Raw genomic sequence first — 27,246 nt, forward strand, 5'->3', positions numbered from 1 at the left:
TATGCAACAAGCAATAGAAAGTGATAAAATATCAAAATATAATAAGCAAAAAGAATGTAAATCATGTCATATGTGACATCACTCACGTGATTGGCTTGTAGGGCACCTATGACTAGCACCTCTCATAACATCTGATCTTCTTGGCACAATACTCGATCCTTTTGGCCCAATGCCCAAACTCATGGTACAAAGCCCATCCTCCGACACGTCAACTAATCCTTCGACTTGACATCCAATCTTTGACATTTTGCTCTCCAGCCCAACGTTTGATTCTCCTACTTCAACAATTTGCCTTTCGAAGGTTTAAGTTGTTGAATCTTGAATTTTAATGATGAAACCAATTAATAGTATTTAAGATATAATGTGTGTTTAAGTGACGCAGGACTAGCTTCGATCAGAAAAGGTAAATTGATTAAAGTAGGAGAAATCAGACGTTGGGCCGGAGCAAACATGTCAAAAGATTGGGCGTTAGGCTAGAGGATCGATCGACATGTTGGTAGAAGGCTTCTGTCCGTGAATTCGGGCATTGAGCTAAGAAGATTGGACATTACGCTAAGGAGATTGGATGTTGCGAGAAGACAACATGCTGATTGGGCAATACGCCAAAGGAGAGGACGATGCGCCGAAAGATTAGATGAAGTGCCGGAAGATCGAACGAAGCGTCGAAAAAACCAATGACAAGTTGGACAACATAAGATTCGCTTGTAATCGATTATGTCTAGATTGAGTTAGTTTAGAGTCTAATTAAATCAGTTTAGAATATAATTAGGCCAACTCAATTAGGGGCCAATTGGGCCCAAGTTTAGGCTATGTTGGGCCAAATAAAAAGGCCCAATCAATGACCAAATAAGTAGAACCGTCATGGCATAGTCTCCGAGATTGTGTCTAGCGATGGTACCGCCCAAACACATTCTTCTAGGTAGTGGTACCACTAGAATTAGGCGGTGGTACTACTAGAACTGGGTGGTGGTACCACCCAGTGTCATGCTGTAGGTGGTGGTACCACCCAGTGTCATGCTGTAGGTGGTGGTACCGTCCAATGCAGGTAGTGGTATTGCCCGTACCCCAAAATCACGGGGATTTGAATTTTGGCTCTAAGTTTTGAAGTCATTTGGGGTCTATAAATACCCCAGCCATTTCTACATGGAGTAACAAGAAAATTAAGCAAAACTTTGTGATGCTAAAATTATAAACCCTATTAGAAAGTTGAGTTCCCTCCTTCTAAAGGTTAGTGAGAGTTCTAAGAGAGGTGTGTGAGGGAAACATTGTAAAAGAGATGTGTAAAGGTTATCTCAACCTATGAAAAGAAAAAGGTGTAAAATAGTAGTTGATCTTCGCCTAATTGAAAGAAGATCGCTAGTGGACGTCGGTGGCCTCGACGGAAGGGGAATCAGCAGAGTAGATATAGGTCACAACGATCGAACCACTATAAAATGATTTACATTTATGTTTTGTTGTTTACCTTTACTACAAATCATTTTTCTTGCTTACTACTCTAGTTCCTCATTATATGCTTACAAAAGTGTTTTTAAGTTGACATCTTTCCGATCGATTTTCAATAAATGAAGATTTTTAAAATAGACGTTTTTACCACTACACTAATTCAACACCCCCCCCCCCCCTATCTTAGTGCCACTCTTGATCCTAATAGTTGATATCAGAGCCACGTTATTTCTCCTTTGGTTTAACACTTAAGAGAAATGGCTCTTTTCTGCTTTCAAGAGGGCTTTTATATCGTTCGTCCTCCCATGTTCAATGGGACGAACTACACTTATTGAAAAACTCGAATGAGAGTTTTCTTGCTTTCAATGGATTTGAATTTATGGAATATTATCAAAAGCGATTTTTAAAAGTCTTCTACTCTAATGAATGAATGGAATAATTCGGAGAAGAAAACTTTTTCTTTGAATGCTAGAGCTATAAACGCTTTATTTTGTGCTTTGAGCAAAAATGAGTTTAATCGTATTTTTATTTGTGAAATGACTTTCGATATTTGGTATACACTTGAAATGACACATGAAGGCACTAGTAAAGTTAAAGATTTGAAAATCAATGTTTTGATAAATGATTTTGAATTATTTCTGATGGAACCAAGTAAGACTATTGGATGCATATACACCTGTTTTATGGATGTCGTCAATAGTCTAAAAGCTCTTGGTAAAAGTTTTTCAAATCTTGAACTTGTGAATAAAGTTTTACGATCGCTTTCTAAAAATTAGGATTCAAAAATAACGGTAATACAAGAATCAAAGAACTTAAACCATTTTCCGATCGAAGAACTTATTGGATCTTTGATGACCTACAAAATGACTAATGTGGCACATGACAAACTTGAGAACAACCTTCCAAAGAACATGAAGGATTTTGCACTTAGAACAAAAGAAGACCACTCGAGTGAAAGCTCAAGTGATGGTGAACTTGAACTTCTCATAATAAAGATTAAAAAGTTTTTAAAACAAGAATCAAAAATTAAAAGTAAACTTAAAAAGAATGCAACTATTTGCTATGAACGCAATAAGAAGAAAGCACTTTGGGACGAAACGAGTACCTCCGAAGACGAGGAACAAACCAACAAAGGTGATGTGACAAATTACGTCTTAACGACTTTCGACGATGAGGTAACCAAAACCCCCTTAGTTTATTTTGAAATAACTTGATACTTTTCATGAGTTATTTTTTAATTAGTTAGTAAAAAATAATAAATAAACAAATATAAGGGGATCATGCTTTCCTTATGCTAGTAATTTTAAAAATATTAATTTTATGTATGTTTTAAGAAGCAATAATGTATATCTTAATGATTTTCATATTGCCTTCCAATTATAAATGATGATGCATGGCTTTTGTATGGAAAACTAAGTATGAAAAGTTATATTCACCTAAAAAGAAAAATGCATGACTACAACAAACAAAATGATTTTGATGGAAAATGCTTTATGTTTGATGAAATCAATTTTGATGATTTAATGATGCATAATGATGTAATTATGTAATGCAAATATTAAAAGTTTTGGTACCATGCTTAGTGATTTTATACATGAGATTTAGAAATGATGTATGATGATTTTTGTGATTTATGCCTTATTGATCTTTGTCATAATAAATATTGCACTTTCAGTTTTAAATATTGATGCATGTTTTTATTTGGTATAAATGAAATAAATCACATGAATTGAAACAACTAAAGAGAGGAAAGCATTTTTCTTGAAAATATCTTTTTATCTATCTTATCGATTTTTCACTAAGAGATTGATAAAGTTATTTATGTCATTTTGAATCTCTTGAAAGTGATTTTGATTATTTGTTGATTTGAATTTGAATAAGTTTCATCTAACCATGATTTTTATCTTGATTTCTCGATATTTATAACTTGAGATTTACCCTATATGAATCGAAATCTTTTATCCTCAATATTTCTTTTTGCTATCTACTATCCAAATGAATCATGATTTTTTATAATTATAATTTTATGATTCATAATGAATTAAGAGATATTATACATAAATCGAGATCCTTTATGTGTTCTCTCATGACACCTTTTGCTATATGAATGTCTTTATCATGATCTTGAATTCTCGATATTGATACTTGAAATTTTTCTATGAATCAAGATCTTATTTTTGAACTCCCATGTTTCTTTTTGTTATTTACTAAAAGGGAGAGTTGTCAAGATAAATCATGTCATTTAGTATTCATGACTTAATCATTCATGATTTTTGATATTTTATCTTTCATAATATGATTTTTATGTATAATTTCTTGTGTTCGTGAAGTGTTTATCTCATCACCCAATTAATTTTTTTTGATATTCTTCATGTGATGATATGAAATTATGCATGAAATACTCATGATATTATGTTACTGCATACAAATGAGAATTTATGATCATCATGTAATGAAATTTGACATTTTGATACCATCATGATGTGAAATATTTATGATTTGAAATGATGCATACAATACTATGATTTCTTTTGATAAAATGATATATCATAAATGGTATCATGTATGATATTCTCATAGTGATGATTTATTTTTAGTATCATGCATGAAGTAAGGATGAAATGTAAGGTTTTGAAATTGTGCATGTTTTAATTTGAAATTATAATGATGCACAAACATATTGAAATAAAATTAATACTTTACCTTTGTTATGATTTGAAAATTATTGTAAAGGGAAAAATAATTACAAAATTATATTCTTCTCTTCTTTTTATGACAAAGGGAGAGATAAATTCATTAGCTTGCACATTTTCAAGATAGAAAAACTTATTTGCTTGCACATCTAAAGAGAAGCAAAAATTGCAAACGTACACATCGCAAAGAGAGGCAAAACTTATTAGTTTGCTCGTCTCAAAAGATAAGCAAGAAATGCTATCTTGCAATCTCAAGAGAAGCAAAAGTGTTATCTTGCCTATCTCAATAAGCAAAAATACAAACATACAAAATTTACAATCTTGCACATCTTTAAAATTAATGATGATTTAGTGATTATGTATGCTATAAAGTGATGAAAAAATTTGTTAGCATATATTTTCTAAAATGATGTAAAAATTTACTAGTTTGTATGATGTAAAACTTGCTAGAATTGCTAGCTTAAACATTGTTAAGGAAGCAAAAATTGCACTTCTCAAAAGAGAAGAAAGAACTCATTAACTTGCATGTTACATTTCTTTTTATTGATGATAAAGTGGGAGAAGTATGATGATATTATGCATGATTTTATGATGATATGTTGCTTGAATTTTTGAATCTAAGAGTTTCTATCAATATGACATATTGATAGAGGGAGTTAAGGTTAACTCCGTCGTCAATTGGTTGTCATCATCAAAAAGGGGGAGATTGTTGAATCTTGGATTTTGATGATGAAACCAATTGATAGTGTTTATGATTTAATGTGTGTTTAAGTGATGCAGGACTAGCTTATATCATAAAAGATAAATTGATTACAGCAGGAGGAATCAGATGTTGGGACGGAGCAAACATGTCAGAAGATTGGACGTCGAGCCGGATGATCGGTCAACATATCGGTAGAAGACTTCCATCCATGAATTCGGGCATCGGGCCAAGAAGATCGGATATTATACTAAGGAGATCGGATTTTATAAGAAGATAATATACTGATTGGGTAATACGCCGAAGGAGAGGATGATGCACCGAAAGATTGGATGAAGCGTCGGAAGATCAAACGAAGCGCCGGAAGAACCAATGACATGCCGAACAACATAGGATTCACTTATAATCGATTATGTCTAGATCGAGTTAGTTTAGAGTCAAATTGAGTCAGTTTAGAATGTAATTAGGCCAACTCAATTAGGGACCAACTAGACCCAAGTTTGGGTTGTGTTGGGCCAAGTAAAAAAACCCAAATAGTGACCAAACAAGTGGAACCATCATGGCACAATCTCTGAGACTATGTTAGGCGGTGGTACACCCCAAACATAGTCTTCGAGAGATTGTTAAGCGGTAGTACCGTTAGTCTAGGCGATGGTACCACCCAGACATAGTCTTCTAGGAGGTGGTATCACCCAATATCAAGTTGTAGGTGGTGATACCACTTGTACCCTGACATCTCGGGGATTTGAATTTTAGCTTCAAGTTTTGAAGTCATTTGAGGTCTATAAATACCCCAGCTATTCCTGCATGGAGTAGCAAAAAAATTGAGCAAAACTTTGTAATGCTAAAATTGTAAACCTTACTAAAAAGTTGAGTTTTCTCCTCCTAAAGCTTAGTGAGAGTTCTAAGAGAGGTATGCGAGAGAAATCTTGTAAAAGTGGGGTATAAATGTTGTCTCCTAAACCTGTGAAAAGGAGGTGTAAAATGATAGTTGATTTTCGTCCGATTGAAAGAAGATCGTTAGTGGATGTCGGTGACCTCGACGGAAGGGGAATCGACGGAGTGGATATAGGTCACGACAACCGAACCACTATAAAATAGTTTGCATTTATGTTTTGCTGTTTACCTTTGCTGCAAATCATTTTACTTGTTCACTGCTCTACTTCCTCATTACACACTTACAAAAGTATTTTTAAGTGAACATCTTTCCGATCGGTTTTTAACAAACGAAGATTTTCAAAATCGACATTTTTACCGCTGCACTAATTCACCCCCCTCTTAGTGCCGCTCTTGATCCTAACATAAGTCTTTGATCGAAGTTTCTCTTGTGTCACTTATCTCAAACTCTTATTAGTTTATAAATTCATTAATTGATTTTATCATCAAAATCCGGGATTCAACAATGCTAACCTCCTCATGCAATTACCTTTTACTCCAAAGATCCAAGACAAGCTAATACGATTTATTTTTTGTCTTCCTAGAGATATTTGATGGAATTGTTGTTGTGATCGAGCATGATGATCTTCTTGTTAAATATTTTATTCTAAACAAATCCTAAAATTTAATTAATTAATTAATTTTTTTTTAATTATGTTTATTATTTCTTTAATTATATCTATTACTTTTAAATGATTTAATTATAATTTTAATTAAATTATATTGGCTATGATTACATATAACTGTTATGATTATTAATACTCCTATCAACTCCTCGATATAAAGAGGATTTGTTGTTTGGTTTTATACTATGAAAAATCTTTTGTCTTCGCCTTTGAGATTGTTTTCTCTAGGAAAATCTGTTTTCCTACCAAAAAAAAAGAAAATCTGTTTTAGGATTTTTCACAAAGATCTTCTTTGATTTTTGTGCTCTTTCTTGCGCTAGTGATACTGTATCTCACAAAGGAGGAGATGCAACCTCCATGCAGTTAGAATGTCCTCGTGACAATTGATTGCGACATGAGAAATTTCGATCTTATACTTTATTCTTTGGGAATAAATTCTGCACTAAGTGATGAAATCATTTATTATAACAACTGATCGCGATTTGTATGACATTTAATTATTATTATTTATTTTATTAATCAAATCATATTAATCTTTATTGCTAAGGTTTTACCCCCAACACTTTTTGGACCTAGATGATCATGTATAATTGTACAGCTCCTTTCCAACCACCCTCCACGAATGGTACTTTCATCGGCTCCAACTATCCTCGATCTCTTCTTCACTACTTCACTAATAGTTGTCGATCGATCGAAGCTTCCATTTAATAAGGAAAGAATGTACAGCATGGTCAAATATCAACGCGTGTCTACCTCGCTCTCCGGTTGTGACATCACTATCTCCTTCCTATATATTAGAACGTGCCATGATATCTTAGTAAGGCTGAGCCTTTATTTCTATAGTTCATGTCACGTGACTTCATTACCAATGCGACCATACAATTACATGCAGCGTAGCCCTTAATGTCATACGAATGAGATTTTTATCGTAGGTCACCTCCACGACACATGTTATGAGAAGATATATGCTAACATTGCATGATCTATGCAGATAATGTGCTTTCTGATGTTCCAAGTAAAATCACTTTCATATAAAACGCTCATGTCCACTCCAAAAGAGGAAGCTATCTTCTTTTGTTTTTTTACTTTCTCATCTGGACCTTCTTCTTTTCACGATAAAAGATTCACTCATCTAAACCCCAAAGACCCAAAAACTCACCGGTGAGGGCCAAAAGACATTAACTATCGAAGAAGAATTGATAGTTAATGTCGACAAGCCTTCTTTATCGATCTTGTAGAAAAAGGTTATGAGAATCCGAACGCGGGTGCAAAGCAGTAAGGTACGGAGAATGGTGTGATCGACATTGAGATTAAGGTCATAGAAGCGTTCCTTCTCGGGCGTCACAGGGATCGAAGGAGCTACCGAGCAGTGAAACGGGCCTTGCCGACTCTATCCGCAATCCAATGGATGCGTATCGTATACTTAGCGTGCAGAATCTGACACCTGTTACTGTTTTTGTTGTTACTAATATTGTTTTTGGTTATTATTGTCAATCGAAGTAGGCTACTACAAATCAAACGAGGATGGTTGGGCTGGCCGGTTATCAAACGGCTCAAATGGTGGAGATCACCCAATCAGACCCAGTCGATGAACGGCCAAGATCCACCGCCTCCAGCTTCGTATGCCCGACCTCATCTCTATAAGCCCCACTGGAAGTCCGCGACGCCAAACCCTAGCGCCGGTTCGCCTCGAGAAAGCATCTTTCGCGCTCTCCTCTCGCTCTCTGCTTTGCCGAGGCAAGATAGTCTTTGACCCAAGATGAAGGTACCTCTCCTAACTCCTGATGCATCTCTTAGATATCTTCCTCGATTCCTTTGATTCCTGCCTTGAGGTCGTCCGTGTGGCCTTTGTGTGATATTTCGCAGTTCAATATTGCGAATCCGACCACTGGGTGCCAGAAGAAGCTGGAGATCGATGACGACCAGAAGCTGTAAGTTCTTGTGGATTGTTTAGTCTTGTGTTTGATGTACGACGTTTTGTTCTTGGATCCGATTGCTTTTTGTTTGTAAGATTGTACTTCTATTCCACTATATCGTTCTTTTTCCGATCAACATATTCATCATCATCATCATCATTCTTCGTTCCACGGTTCTGTTATGTTCTTCCTTACCGTTTTATCCTGAGCAAATGGCTACGGCAGGATCTTTCTTTTGACCCCTATCTTGAGGGTGGATGTTGAATTAATCGTACGGCTACTAGTGTTTCTCGGAGCATTGTTGAGTGATTTGGATGCTTCAATTTTTGGTGGTATGAAATGAATGCATTATTTGCCGAGAGTATGCTGTTCTCGTCAAGCTCGGTCATTTGTGTCCATAGGATCGTTTATCAATTTGACTTCTCATGTTGCTAAATCTTGGATATCTCTATTCTTTCTTGGTGTTTAGCCTTTTTAGGGAATCAAGCATGATGCATTCAACTTGGTCATTGATCATCTGATTAAGATTATATATTCACGTAACGGGATAGAGCCAAAATTATCTAGATGTTATCTTTTCTCCATGAATGTGTAGGTCGTAGATGCTGATTATTACAAGTTGATAGTGAAGTACGCAGTGGTGTTAATTGGTACTGTTTGTTGTAGACTTATGCAACTTTTATTGTTTCTCTATTATGGCCTTTTTTTGGCTGTTTGTTACCCAAGGTTTTTTCCTTTGATTTTACTATGTTTCATCTGTCGTTTGCCTTCATTTTCATCATAAAAAAATTGTAGATTTAAAGAAACTAGTGTACAAGATCATTATAAAGTTTACATAACATCACTACATGTGATGAATGTTCCTCTAAAAATGGTACAACGATATAAGCTCCTAACATTGTGAATGTTTTGTTGATAAATAAATACCAGAGTGACAATGTTAGAGAGAAATTCTTTCCTTAGTCAATTTGGGATTGGGATTGCATGAACACTAAAAATTCTCTCTCAAAAACCATGGTAGTACTAGTTAAATGTAATACTGAAGTAGTGTTAGAAAATCCATATGAAGCAAAATGAAAGTTGAGAAATTTATATATAATAACTATTTCCTTGAGGCATGTGGAATTTTGAGTGTGTAAAGCTTGCCATGAACGTGGAATTCTTAGTAATGACTTTGGACTTGACTAATGTTTTATGATCTAATAAATAGAATATTTTAGTTACTCTTGGATGACTGTAGCTTTTATGGATCTAATGAATAGAATATTTTAGTCACTCTTGGATGACTGTGTAATTGTATTCATTGATGATATATTAGTGTATTCAAGGAGTAACCAGGAGTATAAAGAATAATTTTCAATGTTAAGAGAAAAAGTTGTCTACAAAATTCAACAAATGTGAATTTTGGTTGAATGAAGTTGCCTTCTTAGGCCACGTGAATTTAGAAAAATATATCTTTATCTAACTCTTGATTTGGTTTTAGCAGTAATTATTTTTACTCTAAAGATTTAGAGATATTATTTATTTGGGCAAACATATATATTGATGAAATAATAAGATTTTATTGTGTTCTAAAGGAAATCATTTTCGATAGAGATTTTAGATTTTTTTTTAGATTATGGAGAAGATTACAAGAATCTATAGGCATTAAAGTTAAGTCTATTACTACTTATCACCCTCAAATCTGTCACGCCCCTCAAAATATCGATAATATTAAAATTTTCATCACAAACCAATCCAGGATCCTAACTAACATTTGAGTACACTGAAAAACATTATATCAAATTCACATTTATAAAACCTGAGCGGTTTATAATCATCTATCACATCATTCGATAATTCACATTTATGGCAACCCAAGCCAATTTAACAAACATGAACAATATTTATAAATTCATAAGCTAAGTAATTTATACAATCAGAACTCCAACCATTTACCATAATTTCATAGCATCGTAAACTAGACTTACCATTTCAAAATTCCAAATAAGAGAGATCTTCTAACACTTTTACACGGTATATCCATTTTGATTCATCGACAACATTTCATTATATACAAAATATGCTATACAACAAAAACATATATACTAATAAAGATCTGCCCAAAATCTTCTAGCTTTCCACTGCCTCAGCCCAATTTTAACATTTAAGCAAGCGACAAGCTATCCTAAAAAAATTATATAGCAATGGAGTGAGCATATAAAACTCAGCAAGTGACTAACATATCCATGGCAAAAGAGGATAATTTCCAAATAAATAAGGTTTCAAAAGGCAGAATATAAAGAATTCATAGACGTAATCTCATTAGGTGCAGAATCACAAATGTCATTTCAATCAAACATATTTGGTTCATAACAGATGGAGCATAGAGTAATTGAAGTATATCAATAGCGTATGAAATGTTTCGGAGCACATCAATGACATATGGAACATTTCGAAGCGTAACAATAACAGATGAAACATTTTGGAGTATATCAATAACATATGGAACATTTTGGAGCATAACAATAGCAAATGAAACATTTCAGAACATATCAATGGCATTTGAAACATTTCAAAGCATATCAATGGTATATGAACCATTTCGGAGCATATCACGGAACAAATATGAAACAGAAGCTCAAACGTCGAATTTGACGTTGCATTCATATCATTCTTATCCAAACCATGTATAGAAATACATAACCGAAGCTCTGGATATCATATCAAACATACAGAAGTGGGAGCTCCATCCACCCACGTCTAGGTGAAGTCAGAGGCGACCGGCAAAGCATCGCAGGCTCTATGCATAATTCCCTTTACTATTTCTGGCAAAGGTTCACATTATCCCACAACATCAGAGTACAAAGGGCAGTATGAACAATAAATAGCACATATCGGAAGCACACGCGGAACAACAAAACGTACATGTGCCTTTACGAGTCAATACAAAGTAAGCAATAATCTTTCATAATTGTATTCAGATTTGAAAGGAACTGAAAGCAAGAGCACACACGGATTTCAAGCAATCACATATAACTCAATTCAAATAAGAAGGTTAGATGAATTCGATATCCAAAGGAATGAAACTGGAATAGGCACATATCGAAAGCAAATGCGGAACAATAGGATATACATGTGCCTATATGAGTCAATGTGATATAGCATAAACGTTACACAATATGTTTTAAGAATGTAAATAATTTATAGACAAGAGCAAATCAAAATTCAAGCATTAATATAAGTCTCAATTGAGTGAAGGGAACTGAATGAAATCTATTTCCAAACGAATGAAAATAGATTATGCGAAATCGACCAAAGCTCGATTTTTGACAGAATTCGAGAGGCACATTGAACAAATGATTTAAACCATTAATCGTGCTCCAATTTACTTAGAAAATATATCATTGGAAAGATATTTCAATTTAGTTTCTGATGAAACAAGTTTCTTACGAATCAAGGTTTCCAACAAGGAGTTACTATTGATTTAGTAACTAAAGGTCAAAAACAAAATCACTGTTTTGCAGAACTCATAGGGTCGGTTTCAACAGATAGCAGGATAGACATTTGAATTCCAAATTTTTCAATCTATATATCAAAATAAAGGTCTACAAGTCTAGTTTCAAATGAAGTCAGTTTGGTACAAATCAGGATTTCCAACAGGGACTTATAGGCATTTTAGTATCGAAAGGTCAAAAATTTTGATCCCTGTTTTGCAGCATCCATAGGCTCATTTGAAACAGAAGTTTGGGTAAGTATTCGGTGTCCAAAATTTTCAATATCAGTGTCAAAAGAAAGGTATAAGAGTCTAGTTTCAAACGAACAAGGTCCTGCCTAAATCCACGTTTGGTGCTAAAAATTATGGCTGAAACAATCTACAACGGTCAGTTTACCGAAAAATTCTAGATCCATGGTTTTGTGTCTAACAAGAGAAAGATCAGGTTCTAAGCAGAAATCTTTCAGATTATTCAGAATTAATATGAGAACAGAGACTAATATTTCTGTAGGATGGGATTAGAACACTTGTCTTTGAGAATTTTGATCCCAAATGGGAAGATTTGAGCAAGAAACCTCAAAGCCCCAAATTTCTCTTCTTCTTCCTCCCCTCCCCTTTTTTTTTTCTTCTTTTTTCTCTCTTCTCTTCTTCCACGCAGCTGCCTTCTCAGGTTTCTTGAGAACGAAGGTAGAGAGGCTTAAGCGGTGGGTTTTGTAATTTTGTGCATTTTTTAAATTAGTCCTTGTATTATTATATTTACGATTAGGTCCTCAGGGTTTACATATAGGTCCTCAGGTTTTTTTTTTTTGAACAGATCCTTAAATCTTATGAATAAGTTTTCAGATTTATACTTTGGCTCTTTTATCGAATTTAAAATAGATACTTACATTACAACTAGAAACTTATACGAAAATTTTGAAATGAGGAATGTTATACTCTCCCCTCCTTAAAAGAAAAAATTAGTCTAAATTTATCATACCTCTATCGATGAAAAGTCGAGAATAAATTTTTTTCATTTCCTCCTCTAGCTCTCAGGTTGTTTCCTCTCCGGAATGATGTCTCCAAATTACTTGAACCAGGGATGATCCGATTCCTTAGGATCTTTTCTTTCTTATCAACAATCTGAGTGGGCTCTTCCACATAAGATAAATCTTTATCGATCTCCATCAGCTCATACTTAATGATATGAGAAGGATCAGGTATATACTTTCTAATCATCGAAACATGAAATATATTATGTATATGGCACAACGATGGTGGCAAGACAATCCTGTAAGCGACAAAACCAACCCTCTCAAGGACCTCAAAAGGTCCAATAAATCTTGGGCTTAACTTTCCTTTCTTCCCAAACCTTATAATGCCTTTGGAATGGGAGACCTTTAAGAACACAAAATCTCCGATTTTGAACTCAATATCTCGTCTTCTATTGTCAGCATAACTATTTTGACGACTCTGAACAGTTTTTAACCTTTTCCTTATAACTTGAATTTTCTCGGTAGTTTCTTGTACTTTGTTCGATGCTAACAACTTTCTGTCACCAACTTCCTCCCAACATATAGGTGTTATGCACTTTCGCCCATATAAAGCTTCATAAGGAGCTATCTGAATACTTGAATGATAACTATTATTATAAGTGAACTCAATAAGTGAAATAACTTTATCCCATTCATCTTTCCAATCCATAACATAGGCTCTAAGCAAATCCTCAAAGTGTTTGAATTGTTCTTTGACCATCAGTCTGAGGATGATATGCAGTACTAAGCTTGACTTTAATGCCTATAGATTCTTGTAATCTTCTCTAGAATCTAGAGAGAAATTTGGAGTCTTTATCAGAGATGATCTCCTTTGGAATACCATGAAGTCTTACTATTTCATTGACATATAAATCTACAAGTCTATCAAGCGAATAAGTCATATTAATCAGTAGGAAATGTGCAGATTTTGTTAATCTATCAATGATAACCCAAATAGCATCATGCTTTCTAGAGGTTCTGGGTAGTCCTGAAACAAAATCCATGGTAACACATTCCCATTTCCATTTAGGAATATCTAAAGGTTGTAACAACCCTCCAGATCTTTGGTGTTCTACTTTGATTTGCTGACAAGTCAAACATTTTGAAACATACATTGTAATTTCCTTCTTCATGCCTTCCCACCAATAATGATTTTGGAGATCTCTATACATTTTAGTGCTCCCAGGATGCATGGTGTACTTTGAAGTATGACTTTCCTTTAGGATTTGGTTCTTGATATCTGGTTCATTTAGTACACATACTCTATCCCTAAATCTCAATAGGCCATCCTTTGAAACTTGAAATTTTGGCTTCAATTCCTTTTCTACTTCATTCCTCAAGTAGATTAAACGTGGATCTCGTAATTGTCCTTCCTTAATTTGTTGAATAAGATCAGATTGCACTTGAATGGAGGCCATCAATATCTTTGAGTCTTGCTCTTTCCTCATAGCATTCAAATTCAAATTTTCTTCTAATAACTTCCATTGTTTCACGACCAGACTAGCCATAAAACTTGTAGATTTTCTACTAAGTGCATCAGCTACAACATTGGCTTTGCCCGGGTGATAACGGATGGCACAATCATAATCCTTTAGAAGTTCTATCCATCTTTGCTGCCTCATGTTTAACTTTTTTTGAGTGAAAATATATTTTAAACTCTTGTGATCGGTAAAGATTTCAAATTGTCGACCATACAAATAATGTCTCCAAATCTTTAGAGCAAAAATAATTATTGCCAATTCCAAATCATGAGTTGGATAATTCGGTTCATAACCTTTTAGTTGTCTAGAAGCTTAAGCTTTCTTGCATCATAACACATCTAAGGCCCTTTCTTGAAGCATCAATATAAACTACAAATCCCTCACTACCACTAGGAATAGTGAGAATAGGGGCACTAGTCAATCTTTTTTTTAACTCTTGAAAACTTTGTTCACAATCATCATCCTATATAAATTTCATATTCTTTTTAGTGAGTTTGGTGAGAGGTTGAGCGATTCGAGAAAATCCCTCCACAAATCTCCTGTAATAACCTGCCATGCCCAAGAAGCTTCTAACTTCTTTTACATTTGTTGGTATTTCTCATTTAACTACAGCTTCTACTTTCTTTAGATCAACAGATATGCCCTTCCCTGAAATCACATGGCCTAAGAAAGCAACTTCATTCAACCAAAATTCACATTTGTTGAACTTTACATACAACTTCTTTCCTATTAGTATGGACAATATATTTCTCAAGTGTTCCTCATGCTCCTGATTACTTCTTAAATACACCAATATGTCATCAATGAATACAATTACACAGTCATCTAAGAGTGATCGAAATATCCTCCTCCTTGATCCTTAATAGATGGTAACCCGACCTTCGATCAATTTTTGAAAATACTTATGCATCCTGCCGTTGATCAAACAAGTCGTCACTTTAGAGAATACTCGTTTTTTTTTATAGTCATCTGATTTAATTGTCTAAAATTAATGTAAAGTCTCAATGTTCCATCCATCTTTTTAACTAACACCGGAGCACCTCATGATGAAATATTAAGCTAAATAAAATCCTTATTTAATAGTCCTTGTAGTTGCTTTTCCAATTCTACTTACTCAAATAATGTCATTCTGTAGAGAAGCTTAGATATTGGGATTGTCCCAAAGATCACATCAAAAGCAAAGTCACGTTTGGAGGTAATTCGGGCAAGTCATCCTGGGATACATTAGGCAAGGAGATAAATCATGTCCAATACTCTCAAATAAAAGATAGGCTGATCTAATATGCAAAAAGTGATCATTTGTTATATAACAATCCCTACTGGTATGATAAGAAAATAGCCAATCCATACCAAGTATAATATCAAAACTTTAAATCTCTAGGAGAACTAAATCAGCAAAAGTTTAAGTTCTTCAATAAAAATCAGACAAGAGGATCAGATTCAAGTTCGTTATCAAAGAATCTCCAATGATCGTATTTACATATAGCACATAATGCATTGGTCTAGGTTAAATACCCAAGTGATAAGTAAAATATTCCGAATCAAATCATAGATGAGACCCATGGTCAAACAAATATTTGCATTTTTTCATAAACATGAATAATACCTTCGATCACTAATTCAAAAGTTTCAGAATCATATTCAGTGATAGCATACACTCTGACATGGGTTGATTATTTAGGAGGCAGTGATTGTTTCTTCTTGTTCAAAGGGCAGTCTTTTATTTTACGATCTAACTTTCCATAAGTAAAATAGACTCTAGTCACCTACAAACACAAACTTATTTCATAATTTAACTCGTATCTTTCACAGCATTAAATCTTTTGTGGTGACTTCCATTTTTAAATCCAGATGTCTTACCTCTTTTGTTATCATTTTTTGATTCATTTGCAATCATATTTTTATTGGTAAACTTGTCCTAGCTATTCTTGTCCTTGATCTCCAGAAATTCTTTTCATTGTTCCCATTAATAATAAGCCTCTACTTCCAATATAAGGTGGTAAAAGAAATCTTTTGATCATCAGAACAATTTTGTATATTAAATATCTTCTCCGTTTGCATCATCCATTTTTCTACCACCAATGAAATTAGGTTCACCATGCTTTTATTGTGCTACTTTAATTTAGTATCTTGGATCAACCCTTCCATCCCCATTAATTAATCAAAAACAAATGAAATAGGAGGACCAAATGTCCTCATCATCCTAGATTCCTAAGATGCATCAAAGAATATTTCCACCAATCACTATAGTTCACTAGACCTCAATATATTTTGCACGTTAACATATCAAATATTTCAGAGATCCTCTAACATCCCTCATTTCAAAATTTTTGTATAAGTTTCTAGTTGTAATGTAAGTATCTATTTTAAATTCGATAAAAGAGCCAAAGTATAAATCTGAGAACTTATTTATAAGATTTAGGGATCTGTTCAAAAAAAAAAAAAACCTGAGGACCTATATGTAAACCCTGAGGACCTAATCGTAAATATAATAATGCAAGGACTAATCTGCAAAATACACAAAATTACAAAACCCACCGCTTAAGCCTCTCTACCTTCGTTCTCAAGAAACCTGAGAAGGCAACTGCGTGGAAGAAGAGAAGAGAGAAAGAAGAAGAAAAAAGGGGGGGGGGGGAGAAGAAGAGAAATTTGGGGCTTTGAGGTTTCTTGCTTAAATCTTCCCATTTGAGGTCATAATTCTTAAAGGCAAGTGTTCTAATCCCATCCTACAGAAATATTAGTTTCTGTTCTCATATTGATTCTGAATAATCTGAAAGATTTCTACGTAGAACCTGATCTTTCTCTTGTTAGACACAAAACCATAGATCTGGAATTTTTCGGTAAACTGACCCTTGTAGATTGTTTCAGCCATAATTTTTAGCATCAAACGTGGATTTAGGCAGGATCTTCTTCGTTTGAAACTAGACTCTTATACCTTTCTTTTGACACTGATATTGAAAATTTTGGACACCGAATACTTACCCAAACTTCTATTTCAAATGAGCCTATGGATGCTGCAAAACAGGGATCGAAATTTTTGACATTTCGATACTAAAATGCCTATAAGTCCCTGTTGGAAATTTTGATTTGTACCAAACTGACTTCATTTGAAACTAGACTTGTAGACCTTTCTTTTGATATATAAATTGAAAAATTTGGAATTCAAATGCCAATCCTGCTATCTGTTGAAACCGACCCTATGAGTTCTGCAAAACAGTGATTTTGTTTTTGACCTTTGGTTACTAAATCAATGGTAACTCCTTGTTGGAAACCTTGATTCGTACGAAACTTGTTTCATCAGAAACTAGATTGAAATATCTTTCCAATGATATATTTTTTGAGTAAATTTGAACACGATTGATGGTTTAAATCATTTGTTCAATGTGCCTCTCGAATTCTGTCAAAAATTGAGATTTGGTCGATTTCGCATAATCTGTTTTCATTCGTTTGGAAATAGATTTCATTCAATTCCCTTTACTCAATTGAGGCTTATATTAATGCTTGAATTCTGGTTTGCTCTTGTCTATAAATTATTTACATTCTTGAAACATATTGTGTAACGTTTATGTTATATCACATTGACTCATATAGGCACATGTATATCCCATTGTTCCGTATTTGCTTTCGATATGTGTCTATTCTAGTTTCATTCTTTTGGACATTGAAATCATCTAACAATGTCACGACCCGAGTCTGATGAGCCAATTGGCCAATAACTCCATTTTGGTCCTTCAACCACGGACCAAAATGCTTAAGTGGGAGTTAACGTAGTATACTCATCAGACCCATATAAGCCAATCATACATATTGCCCACTTCCGATATGGGACTAATGGGATGTTACAATATCCCCAACTCAATTAGCTTGATGTCCTCGTCAAGGCCCAACATAACCCAGATCGAATCCTAGCATAATGCATGTGAGGTTTAACTCAGTGGTGGCTCTACGTCGTGATGTGTTCTCGACTCTATCCACAGGTAGCCCTTTCCTACTCGAGCCCTCTCACCCTGCCCAAATGCTAGGTCGGCTCTGATACCAAATGTCACGACCCGAGTCTGATGAGCCAACTGGCCAATAACTTCATTTTGGTCCTTCAACCACGGACTAAAATGCTTAAGCGGGAGTTAACATAGTATACTCATTAGACCCATATAAGCCAATCATACACATTGTCCACTTCCAATGTGGGACTAATGGGATGTTATAAAATCGATGGTTAATAAAAAAAAATAGTTCAAACGTTTGAGGATTTGCTTAGAGCCTATGTTATAGAGTGAAAAAGTGAATGAGATAAAGATATTTCTTTTATTGAGTTCACTTATAGTAATAATTATCATCGACACATTTTGATGACTTATTATAAAGCTTTATATGGGTGAAAGTGCAGAACGTTTGTATGTTGCGAAGAGGTTGGCAACAGAAAGTTATTAGCACCATAAAGTATAAGAGACTATTGAAAAAATTCAAGTTATAAGAAAAAGATTAAAGACTGCTCCTATCAACTTAACCTTAATGGATCTTTCCCTATTGAGTAGTGAATCTTCATCCAATTACTCAAGTCTCTTAGATTAGTGGATCTCTATCCAATAATCTCTCATCGGCTTTTATTAGATCTCATCCATAGGATCTAATAATTTAGGAGCTTATTGGATATCTAATAACATAGGGGCTCCGACATATATCTTATATTCGAACCTTTACTCGTTGTAACGCCTATCATATATGTGTGACCCTCTAATCCTAATATCGAGCTGGCCGTGAGTCATACCTATCAGAACTTTTTCTGACTCAGTGAATTATTATCTTCATAATAATTCACTTGAATCATTAACTGTGGATCTACTAGGCTACTATGTTGCAGCTCTCAAACGATATAAGAGAATCCAATCTATTAGATTTGTCTTTCCTCAATTACCGTGTACCTATAGTCCCTCATATATCTAATATCTTCGTATAGCGGGCATTGATACTGTTAGGTCCATACAGTTTCTACTCGAGTCTCGCTCTAATCGGATTTTTTCGAAGAATTTTTTCTCTCAATCTAAATGATCCTGGCTAGGGATTTGTCTGAGCAAGAATACATATGATATTTCTCTCATGATACCGAGAGCGGATGATCCTCTATCGATACTCAATAGCTCTTGTAAGGTTGGCTACCACTTCCGATGATCGATTGTATTAGATCTGAAATTTCCAAACCTATAAGTTCGATATCAAAGAGTGGAGTACTCATACATGATATCCTTGGTTGGTGTCTCAAGATTAAGGACCAGATACACTACTGCAATCAGTGAACTCATTCTTCAATAAGTATCTATACTGTATCCCTAGTGTTCCCATACGAGCAGTTACGAGACCAGCTGCATCCATCACAGGAACGGGTATAAAGCACACTAGTCTATTCAGTTATCTCGATGTCTCTCTCGAGTAATTTATGACTAGGATTATTTAGGGTTTGCGTTTAAAGGTGAATCGATGTTATTATCATGATCTTATCACGATCCGATTTTCATTTCACATATCCATGAATATCACAATATATATTCATGTAATAAACAATATAAAGTGATAAAATGTCAAATAATATAATAAGCAGAAAGAATGCATGGCATGGTACACATGTCATCACTCATGTGATTGGCTTGTAGGGCACCTATGACCAGCACATCTTTGTCGTAGTTGAAGCACTGACCTTTGTCCTTTGTTGGGTCCTTTTTAGCAACCTTTGCTTTATCCGGTCTACCCTTGCCCTTGCCCTTATTAAGGGACTTTTTTGCCTTTTTTTTTCTGGTCTCATCGGTATAGAGAACTGGCTTCTCTTTCTTGATAGTGCTCTCTGCCTTCCTCAATATATTGAGGATCTCATGGAGAGTCACCTCAAGCATGTTCATATTAAAATTCATTATGAACTGTGAAAAGAAATCTGGTAGGGATTGAAGCATAAGATCCACACATAGGTTATCCTCTAGGATCATTCTTAGACCTGTGAGTTTCTCTATACACTCAATCATCTTTAGGACATGGTTTTGAACCGGTGTCCCCTTAGTCGTCCTAGCGCGGAAGAGGTTCTTGTATATCTCATGTCGTTGAGTTCTTCCCTGTTCCTTAAATAGTTTGTGGACATATAGGCGAATGGATCTGACATTCATCTTTTTATGTTGTCTCTGTAACTTAAGAGTCATGAAGCTTAACATGTAACACTGAGCAAGAGTGGAGTCATTTATGTACTTCACGTAGCGAGCGATCTCATCCTCGCTTGCCCCTTTCTCGGGCATAGACATCATTGTATCAAGGACGTATGCGATTTTTTTTCGTCGTGAGAACAATTCTAAAGTTGCGGAGCCAATTCGTATAATTCGGACCTGTGAGGTGGTTCATCAAGTATGCCACGTAAGGGATTTGAAAATGATATTTTCTGAAAATAAAGATGCAATAGAAATAAATAATATACAGATTTTGTAGGAAAATAAATAAATAAGATATGAATTTTTATCTTAATCTACTCCCATTTTTTTTCTAGCGAGTCACGCGACACCCTCAACACGTGAAATGAAAGTCTCCGACAGACCTCTAGTGGGGATCGGGATCCAATCAGCGTTTTAGTGTAACATCGAGGGACTTACTAATCACATTAAGCCCAAAAAGTAGGTAACTTTTGTCGATCATAATTCCTTGTGATTCTCGTTCTATTCGGGCTCCAAACCACCATGGTCTCGAGAGACTCAACCAACCATACCATGCTCTCAAGTCACCGGTGACATCTTTATGTCGTAGGCAAGATAGCGAATCACGATATAGGTGAGCTTGGAGGGCTCGACCAACTCAATCTACGTCGAGAATCGGTCCCTACCTATAACGATGGAAGGTCACGTGGGTCAATCTAATTGCCTCACGTTTACTGACTTAATATTATCGAGAGAGAGGATTTTGATTTGATCTCCTAATATGACGTCACACACATACATATTTAATATATATCTACATCGCATACAAATATATATATATATATATATATATATATATATATCTAGTAGGTGTACAAGCAATCACACATCACATGAGCAATCACACTAGATGATCATGGACCACAATTTAATGTGATCAGGCCCGAGCCAATGGGCCTAAGTACTCACATCAAGATCTATGTGTGCAGTAGTGCATCTTCATACCCTATGATCTTCTATCTCATCCTTGTTGATTCTGTCGGCATCTTGATGCATCTCCATACATCGCGATCGTCCGTCTCGTGGGTCTAGCTATCGCTTCCATGCTCCTACCGTGCCTTTTTGTGTGATTACAACTTAATCATAGGCACGCACGCCCGACAATAAACGAGAAAAATAGAGACACGTAGGCCTTAATAATAATAATAATCACATCACATATACACACATCACACGGTCCATGATCATTCGTTCATATCATACATCACATGTACACATCATCATCATGTAGAACTACTAAATAATAATAATAATTAATTAAAATTTTTAATTAATTAATAATTTATGTGGGAAACTTTGATTTGTATGAAATTTGATTCATCTTAAAATAGATTTATATATCTTTCTAATGATATCTTTCTTGAGTAAATTAGAGCATAATTGATTATCCTAATAATTTGTGTAATATCCCTCATTGAATCTGCTAGAACATAATTATTCAAGGTTCGTAATTTTGTATCGTATCGGAGTTTCGAACTTAGCTCCGTACGGTACGGTATAACTATACCGAATGGTACATTTCGATATATCGCACAGTGTGTATATATATATAAATTAAAAAAAACTGCGTTGCCTCGATACTCACGTTTTGCTCATGTGAGGAAGAGGTTTCCTTACACGAAAAAAAAAGAAAGGCAACATCTCAGCAACGTCGGTCAGTTTCTGCCCGCGTGTGGAGAAGAAACCAAGGGTTCCTTCTCCTCGCACAGAAAAAAAAAAGAGAGGCAACGGCGCTCAATTTCTGCCTGCGTGGGGAGAAGAAACCGAGGGTTCCTTCTCCCTACGCAAAAAAGTAAAAAAAAAAAACCTCGTTTCTTTTGCCTGCGTGGGGAGAAGAAACCGCTTCTCCTCGTGACGTCGTCGAGACATCATCGAGGCTTCTTCTCTCCCCTCGCTGATGAGGAGAAGTTGTCGATGACGTCGAGGCCTCGTCGCCTCAAACGAGGAGACGACATCATCTGCAGCATCCGGTGAGGGAGGGCAACGATGGATCAAGATCGTTGAGGGAGCGGCGTTGGATCTTCAGGTTTTCTCTTTTCTTCTCACTCTTCTTTCTTCTCCCTCTACTAATACCATTCAGTAGCGGGTGGTGACGGTCGATATAGGGTGATAACGAAGTGGAAACAACCCCAATCAACGTTACCGCCCGAAAGTGGGCGGTTCGCGTACTGGTCTGTTGACGGATCGATACGTACCGCTTGGTGCGGGCAATATTATTTGAAATTAAAATTCTTGGAATTATTATCAATTCTACGTATTCTTATTTTTATCTCTTTGAATTTGAATTTATTTAGAATTTTTCCCTCAATTGAGCCTTATGTGATTGTTTTAAACCCTTGTAGCTCTTGTAATTGATTCATATTATATTTGAATGTATTTTGCAAAAGTTTATGTTTGTATCATATTGCTTTATATATACACATGAAAGTTCTTGTTGTTTCACATATGCTTTATATACATGCTAAATTTCTTGCTCACAATGTCCTTTTATACTCCAATGTTTGTGGGATAATATGAACATTTGCTAGACATAGAAAAGAAAGTTATGTATAGAGCCTACGATACTCTTGTCGGCCCCTTATACTTCAATCATCAAAGACTTACCAAAATCTTTTAGTATTTCACTACCTTAGTCTTAATCCTAACATTTTAGTGAGTAAAGAGCTAACATAAAAAATTTATATAACAACAAGGTGAGCTATAAACTCAATAAGCGACCAACATATCTACGACGAGAGATGGTAGTTCATATGACCTTAATGTCAAGGTGCAAGGCAGGAATATAAGAATTCATAAATGTCATTTCATTAGAAACATATTTTATTCATAATAATGGAGTAAAAAGAATTTAGGAGCATATCAATGATATAAAAATATTTAGGGGCTGATAGTCATAAGGGGCCGACAATAGTATTGTAGGCTCTATACATAAGTATCTTTCATATTTCTGGCAAAGGTTCACATTAATCCACAAACATCAGAGTACAAAAAGATATTGTGAGTAAGAAATTTAGCAATGTATGGGAAGCACATGTGAAACAACAAAAACATACATACGTTAAAATTGAAAAAGTTTGATTATTAAAAATAATTGATATTGATTAGTCATAAATCAATTTAATTTTGTTATGCCATTAAGGAAACGCAACAATTTGAGATACAAATTGAAGAACCTTTTACTAATTTAAAACAACATAACAAATAGTTAATGGTTTTAATTTGCCCTGAATTTTTCAGTCGTTAACCAGAAATCTATTTTTTATCTTATTTGGATCGAATTTGGTTTGGCGACATGGCCAAGTGGTAAGGCGGGGGACTACAATTCCTTTATCCCCAGTTCAAATCTGGCTGTCGCCTTATCAACAAAAAACTTAGGATTTCTTATTCTACTGATTTAACTTGATGAATTCTATCCCCGAAGAAGGAGAGGCATATATGAAATAATATGAGGCAATATAAACTTTTGCATAATGCATTCAGATATGATAAGAATCAATGACAAGAGATACCAGTATTCAAAGCAATCACATAAGGCTCAATTGAGGGAAAAATTATAGATGAATTCAATTTCAAAGAAATAGAAATAAGAATAGATAAAATTAGCAATAATTTTATTCTGGTAGTTTCTGTGAGGAAGAAAGATATCATTTAAAAAATATATCAGTTTACTTTCAGATGAATCAACTTTTTGTAGAAATTAGAGTTTTCAATAGGGAGTTGTAAGCAATTTAGTATAGAGAGGTCAAAAAGTATTGTCCTTGTTTTACAGAATTCGAAGGGTCAATTAAAACATATGTTTATGCAGACATTTGTATTCCAAATCTTTCAAGGTACAAAAAGAAATATATACGAGTCTAGTTTTAGATGAAGCAAGTTTTGTATATATTTGGACAAGGATTTGAACTCTAAATATTTTAAGTAAGGTATTGAAAGAAAGATATACGAGCCTAGTTTCCAAAAAGATCAAGTTTTACCCAAATCAGAATTCAGTACAAAAAGTTATAGTTAAAACAGGATAGATAGGTCAGAATCTCGACCATTCCAAATTAACAATTTTATAGCTCAACGAGGTCGATGTCATTTGCAAGGATAAAACCCTTCAAAATACTCATAATCTAGATAAAATCCGAGATAAAAATTACTTTAGGAAAGGGCTAGAACACTTACCTGAGAAGAATATGATCCCGAATAAGAGGAATTGATCTAAAAACTTCAAGCCAAATCAACTTTCTATTTTTTTCCTTCTTCTCCCTTCTCCCTTCTCTTCCACCAAACACAGCCTCCTTTGGTTCCTTCATGTAGAAGGTAGGTATCTAAGAGGTAGTGGGAAGAAACCCCTTTTTATTATTATTAATTTTGTTACCTTTCGCAATTTAATCATTGTTATTATCTGTATTTACAAATAGGTCTTTATAAACAATTAAAAAATAAGGGATATTACACTCTCCTCTCTTTAAAAGAAAATTTTAGTCCTTTAAATTGTTATATCGTAATCGATGAACTTTTTGGAAACTAAAAGAAAATAAAGGATAAACTTTTTTCATTTCCTTCTCTATCTCCCAAGTAGTTTCATTAATATAATGATGCTTCCAAATTAGCTTAACTAGATGTACGATTCTATTTTTTAGGATTTTTTCTTTCTTATCAATAATCTGAGTGTGCTTTAAATTGTTATATCGTAATCGATGAAAAGATGAGAATAAACTTTTTTTATTTCTTCTCTATCTCCCAAGTAGTTTCATTAATATAATGATGCTTCTAAATTAGCTTAACTAGAGGTACGATTCTATTTTTTAGGATCTTTTATTTCTTATCAATAATTTGAGTGTGCTCTTCTACATAAGACAAGTTCTTATCGATCACAATTGACTTATACTTAATAATATGAGAGGGATTCGATATATACTTTTTAATAATTGAAACATGAAATATATCATGAATATGACATAAGGATAAGGATGGTGGTAAAGCAATCCTATAAGTAACGGAACCAATTCTCTTGCTGACCTCAAAAGGTCCAACAAATCTAAGACTTAATTTTCCTTTCTTCGTAAATCTTTACACTCCCTTAGAAGGAGAGACCTACGAGAATACAAAATCTCCTACTTGGAACTTAATATTTCTTCTTTTGTTGTCAGCATAGTTCTTTTGACAACTCTGAGTAGCTTTTAATCTTTTTCTTATAACTTGAATTTTCTCGACAGTCTTTTGTATTGTCTAGTGCTGCCCATTTGTTAATTTGAATTTTGAAAGTATTTAAAGTTCTTTGTAAGTGAAAATATCATGGGGTTTGGACGGAATTATGAAAGTCTTGCTTGGCCTTTCTTTGATTTGATATATGATAATGATCTTATCTTCACTTTCACTATTTCTCTACTATCTTGGCATTGTTTATTTTTGATAGAAGACTAGCAGTCACTAATGTTACCTAGTTTCCTTTGATCAAGGTTACAAATAGTTGTGTTATTACTTGATGGGCATATGATAGAGACTATTTCCTAATATTGTTGTAGATGCTATTATAAAAATGTACTCACAGTTTTTATAAAACTTATTGTCCAGCCGAGCTTTCTTTGACAAGAGAATTTCTCAGGAAGTCAGTGGCGATGCACTTGGTGAGGTATGTTCCAGCCACAAAATTTCTTGATGAATGTTGGCAAACACTCTATTCCTACCAAATTTAACATCATAGGGAATGTTCTGAGATACAAAAAAAAATGAGCTTATTCATTTTTTATTTTCAGGAATTCAAAGGCTATGTTTTCAAAATTATGGGAGGATGTGACAAACAAGGTTTTCCCATGAAGCAGGGAGTGCTAACTCCTGGACGCGTCCGCCTGCTTCTGCACAGAGGTAACAAAATGTTGTTTTGATCTGTATGCTGTCGCTTGAATTATTCTATATCTTGTTTTCTGATTTTGGTTATCTCGTCACAGGCACACCTTGCTTCCGTGGGTATGGCAGGCGCAATGGAGAGCGCAGGAGGAAGTCTGTTCGTGGTTGCATTGTTAGCCCTGATCTCTCGGTCTTGAACTTGGTTATTGTTAAGAAGGGTGAAAATGATCTTCCAGGGCTGACCGACATTGAGAAGCCTAGGATGAGGGGGCCTAAGAGAGCCTCTAAAATCCGCAAGCTATTCAACCTTTCCAAGGAGGATGATGTCCGCAAGTATGTCAACACATACCGCCGAACCTTCACAACAAAATCAGGTGCAGTTTAATATCCCAGTCTCTATGACATATAGATGATACATATGTTAAGCGGATGTTTTGTTGTTAGCACATTTCTAATTCAGGTTTCGGATGCTGTTTGCAGGCAAAAAGTGCAGCAAGGCACCCAAGATTCAGAGACTTGTGACTCCATTAACGTTGCAGAGGAAGCGCTCAAGGATTGCAGAGAAGAAGAAGAGAATTACAAAGGCCAAGTCAGAAGCAGCTGAGTACCAGAAGCTCCTTGCTACCAGACTCAAGGAGCAGAGGGAGCGCAGGAGCGAGAGTGTGGCCAAGAGGAGGTCTAAGCTTTCCGCGGCCTCAAAGCCATCTGTTGCAGCTTAAATCATATTTTGTCGCTAAAGAACTATCTTAAGTTCATCTTACTGTTTTAGACAATAGACTGATTGTTTAATTTCTTTGATTTAGTTAGACTTTTCTCGAACAATTCCCTAGATGATTGTTGCAATTTTGGATAAGGCCTTGAAATATTTTATTTTTTCACCTGCCTTGTTGACAATGTTGAAGAT

At 34.8% G+C, this 27,246-nt stretch overlaps 1 protein-coding gene and 1 non-coding gene across 2 annotated transcripts; both read left to right on the forward strand.

Annotated features, from left to right (window-relative positions):
* Positions 1-8,023: 8,023 nt before the first annotated feature.
* LOC135587771 (small ribosomal subunit protein eS6-like) lies at positions 8,024-27,220 on the forward strand. Its single transcript, XM_065079526.1, has 6 exons — positions 8,024-8,163; positions 8,265-8,329; positions 26,070-26,127; positions 26,252-26,360; positions 26,444-26,716; positions 26,823-27,220. The coding sequence occupies exons 1-6, from the start codon at positions 8,158-8,160 to the stop codon at positions 27,059-27,061; spliced, it is 750 nt and encodes a 249-aa protein (XP_064935598.1). The 5' UTR covers positions 8,024-8,157; the 3' UTR covers positions 27,062-27,220.
* TRNAC-GCA (transfer RNA cysteine (anticodon GCA)) lies at positions 23,794-23,864 on the forward strand. Its single transcript has one exon. It is a non-coding gene; the product is annotated as a tRNA-Cys (tRNA).
* Positions 27,221-27,246: the final 26 nt, after the last annotated feature.

The sequence above is a fragment of the Musa acuminata genome, chromosome BXJ1-8 (genome assembly GCF_036884655.1).
Source record: "Musa acuminata AAA Group cultivar baxijiao chromosome BXJ1-8, Cavendish_Baxijiao_AAA, whole genome shotgun sequence".
NCBI classification, from domain to species: Eukaryota; Viridiplantae; Streptophyta; class Magnoliopsida; order Zingiberales; family Musaceae; genus Musa; species Musa acuminata.

Excerpts from the sequence above, each read along its gene's own strand:
- LOC135587771 (XM_065079526.1), top strand. Across the intron at positions 8,330-26,069 it reads ATCGATGACGACCAGAAGCT|CCGAGCTTTCTTTGACAAGA; the intron begins GTAAGTTCTTGT and ends CTTATTGTCCAG. Across the intron at positions 26,717-26,822 it reads AACCTTCACAACAAAATCAG|GCAAAAAGTGCAGCAAGGCA; the intron begins GTGCAGTTTAAT and ends TGCTGTTTGCAG.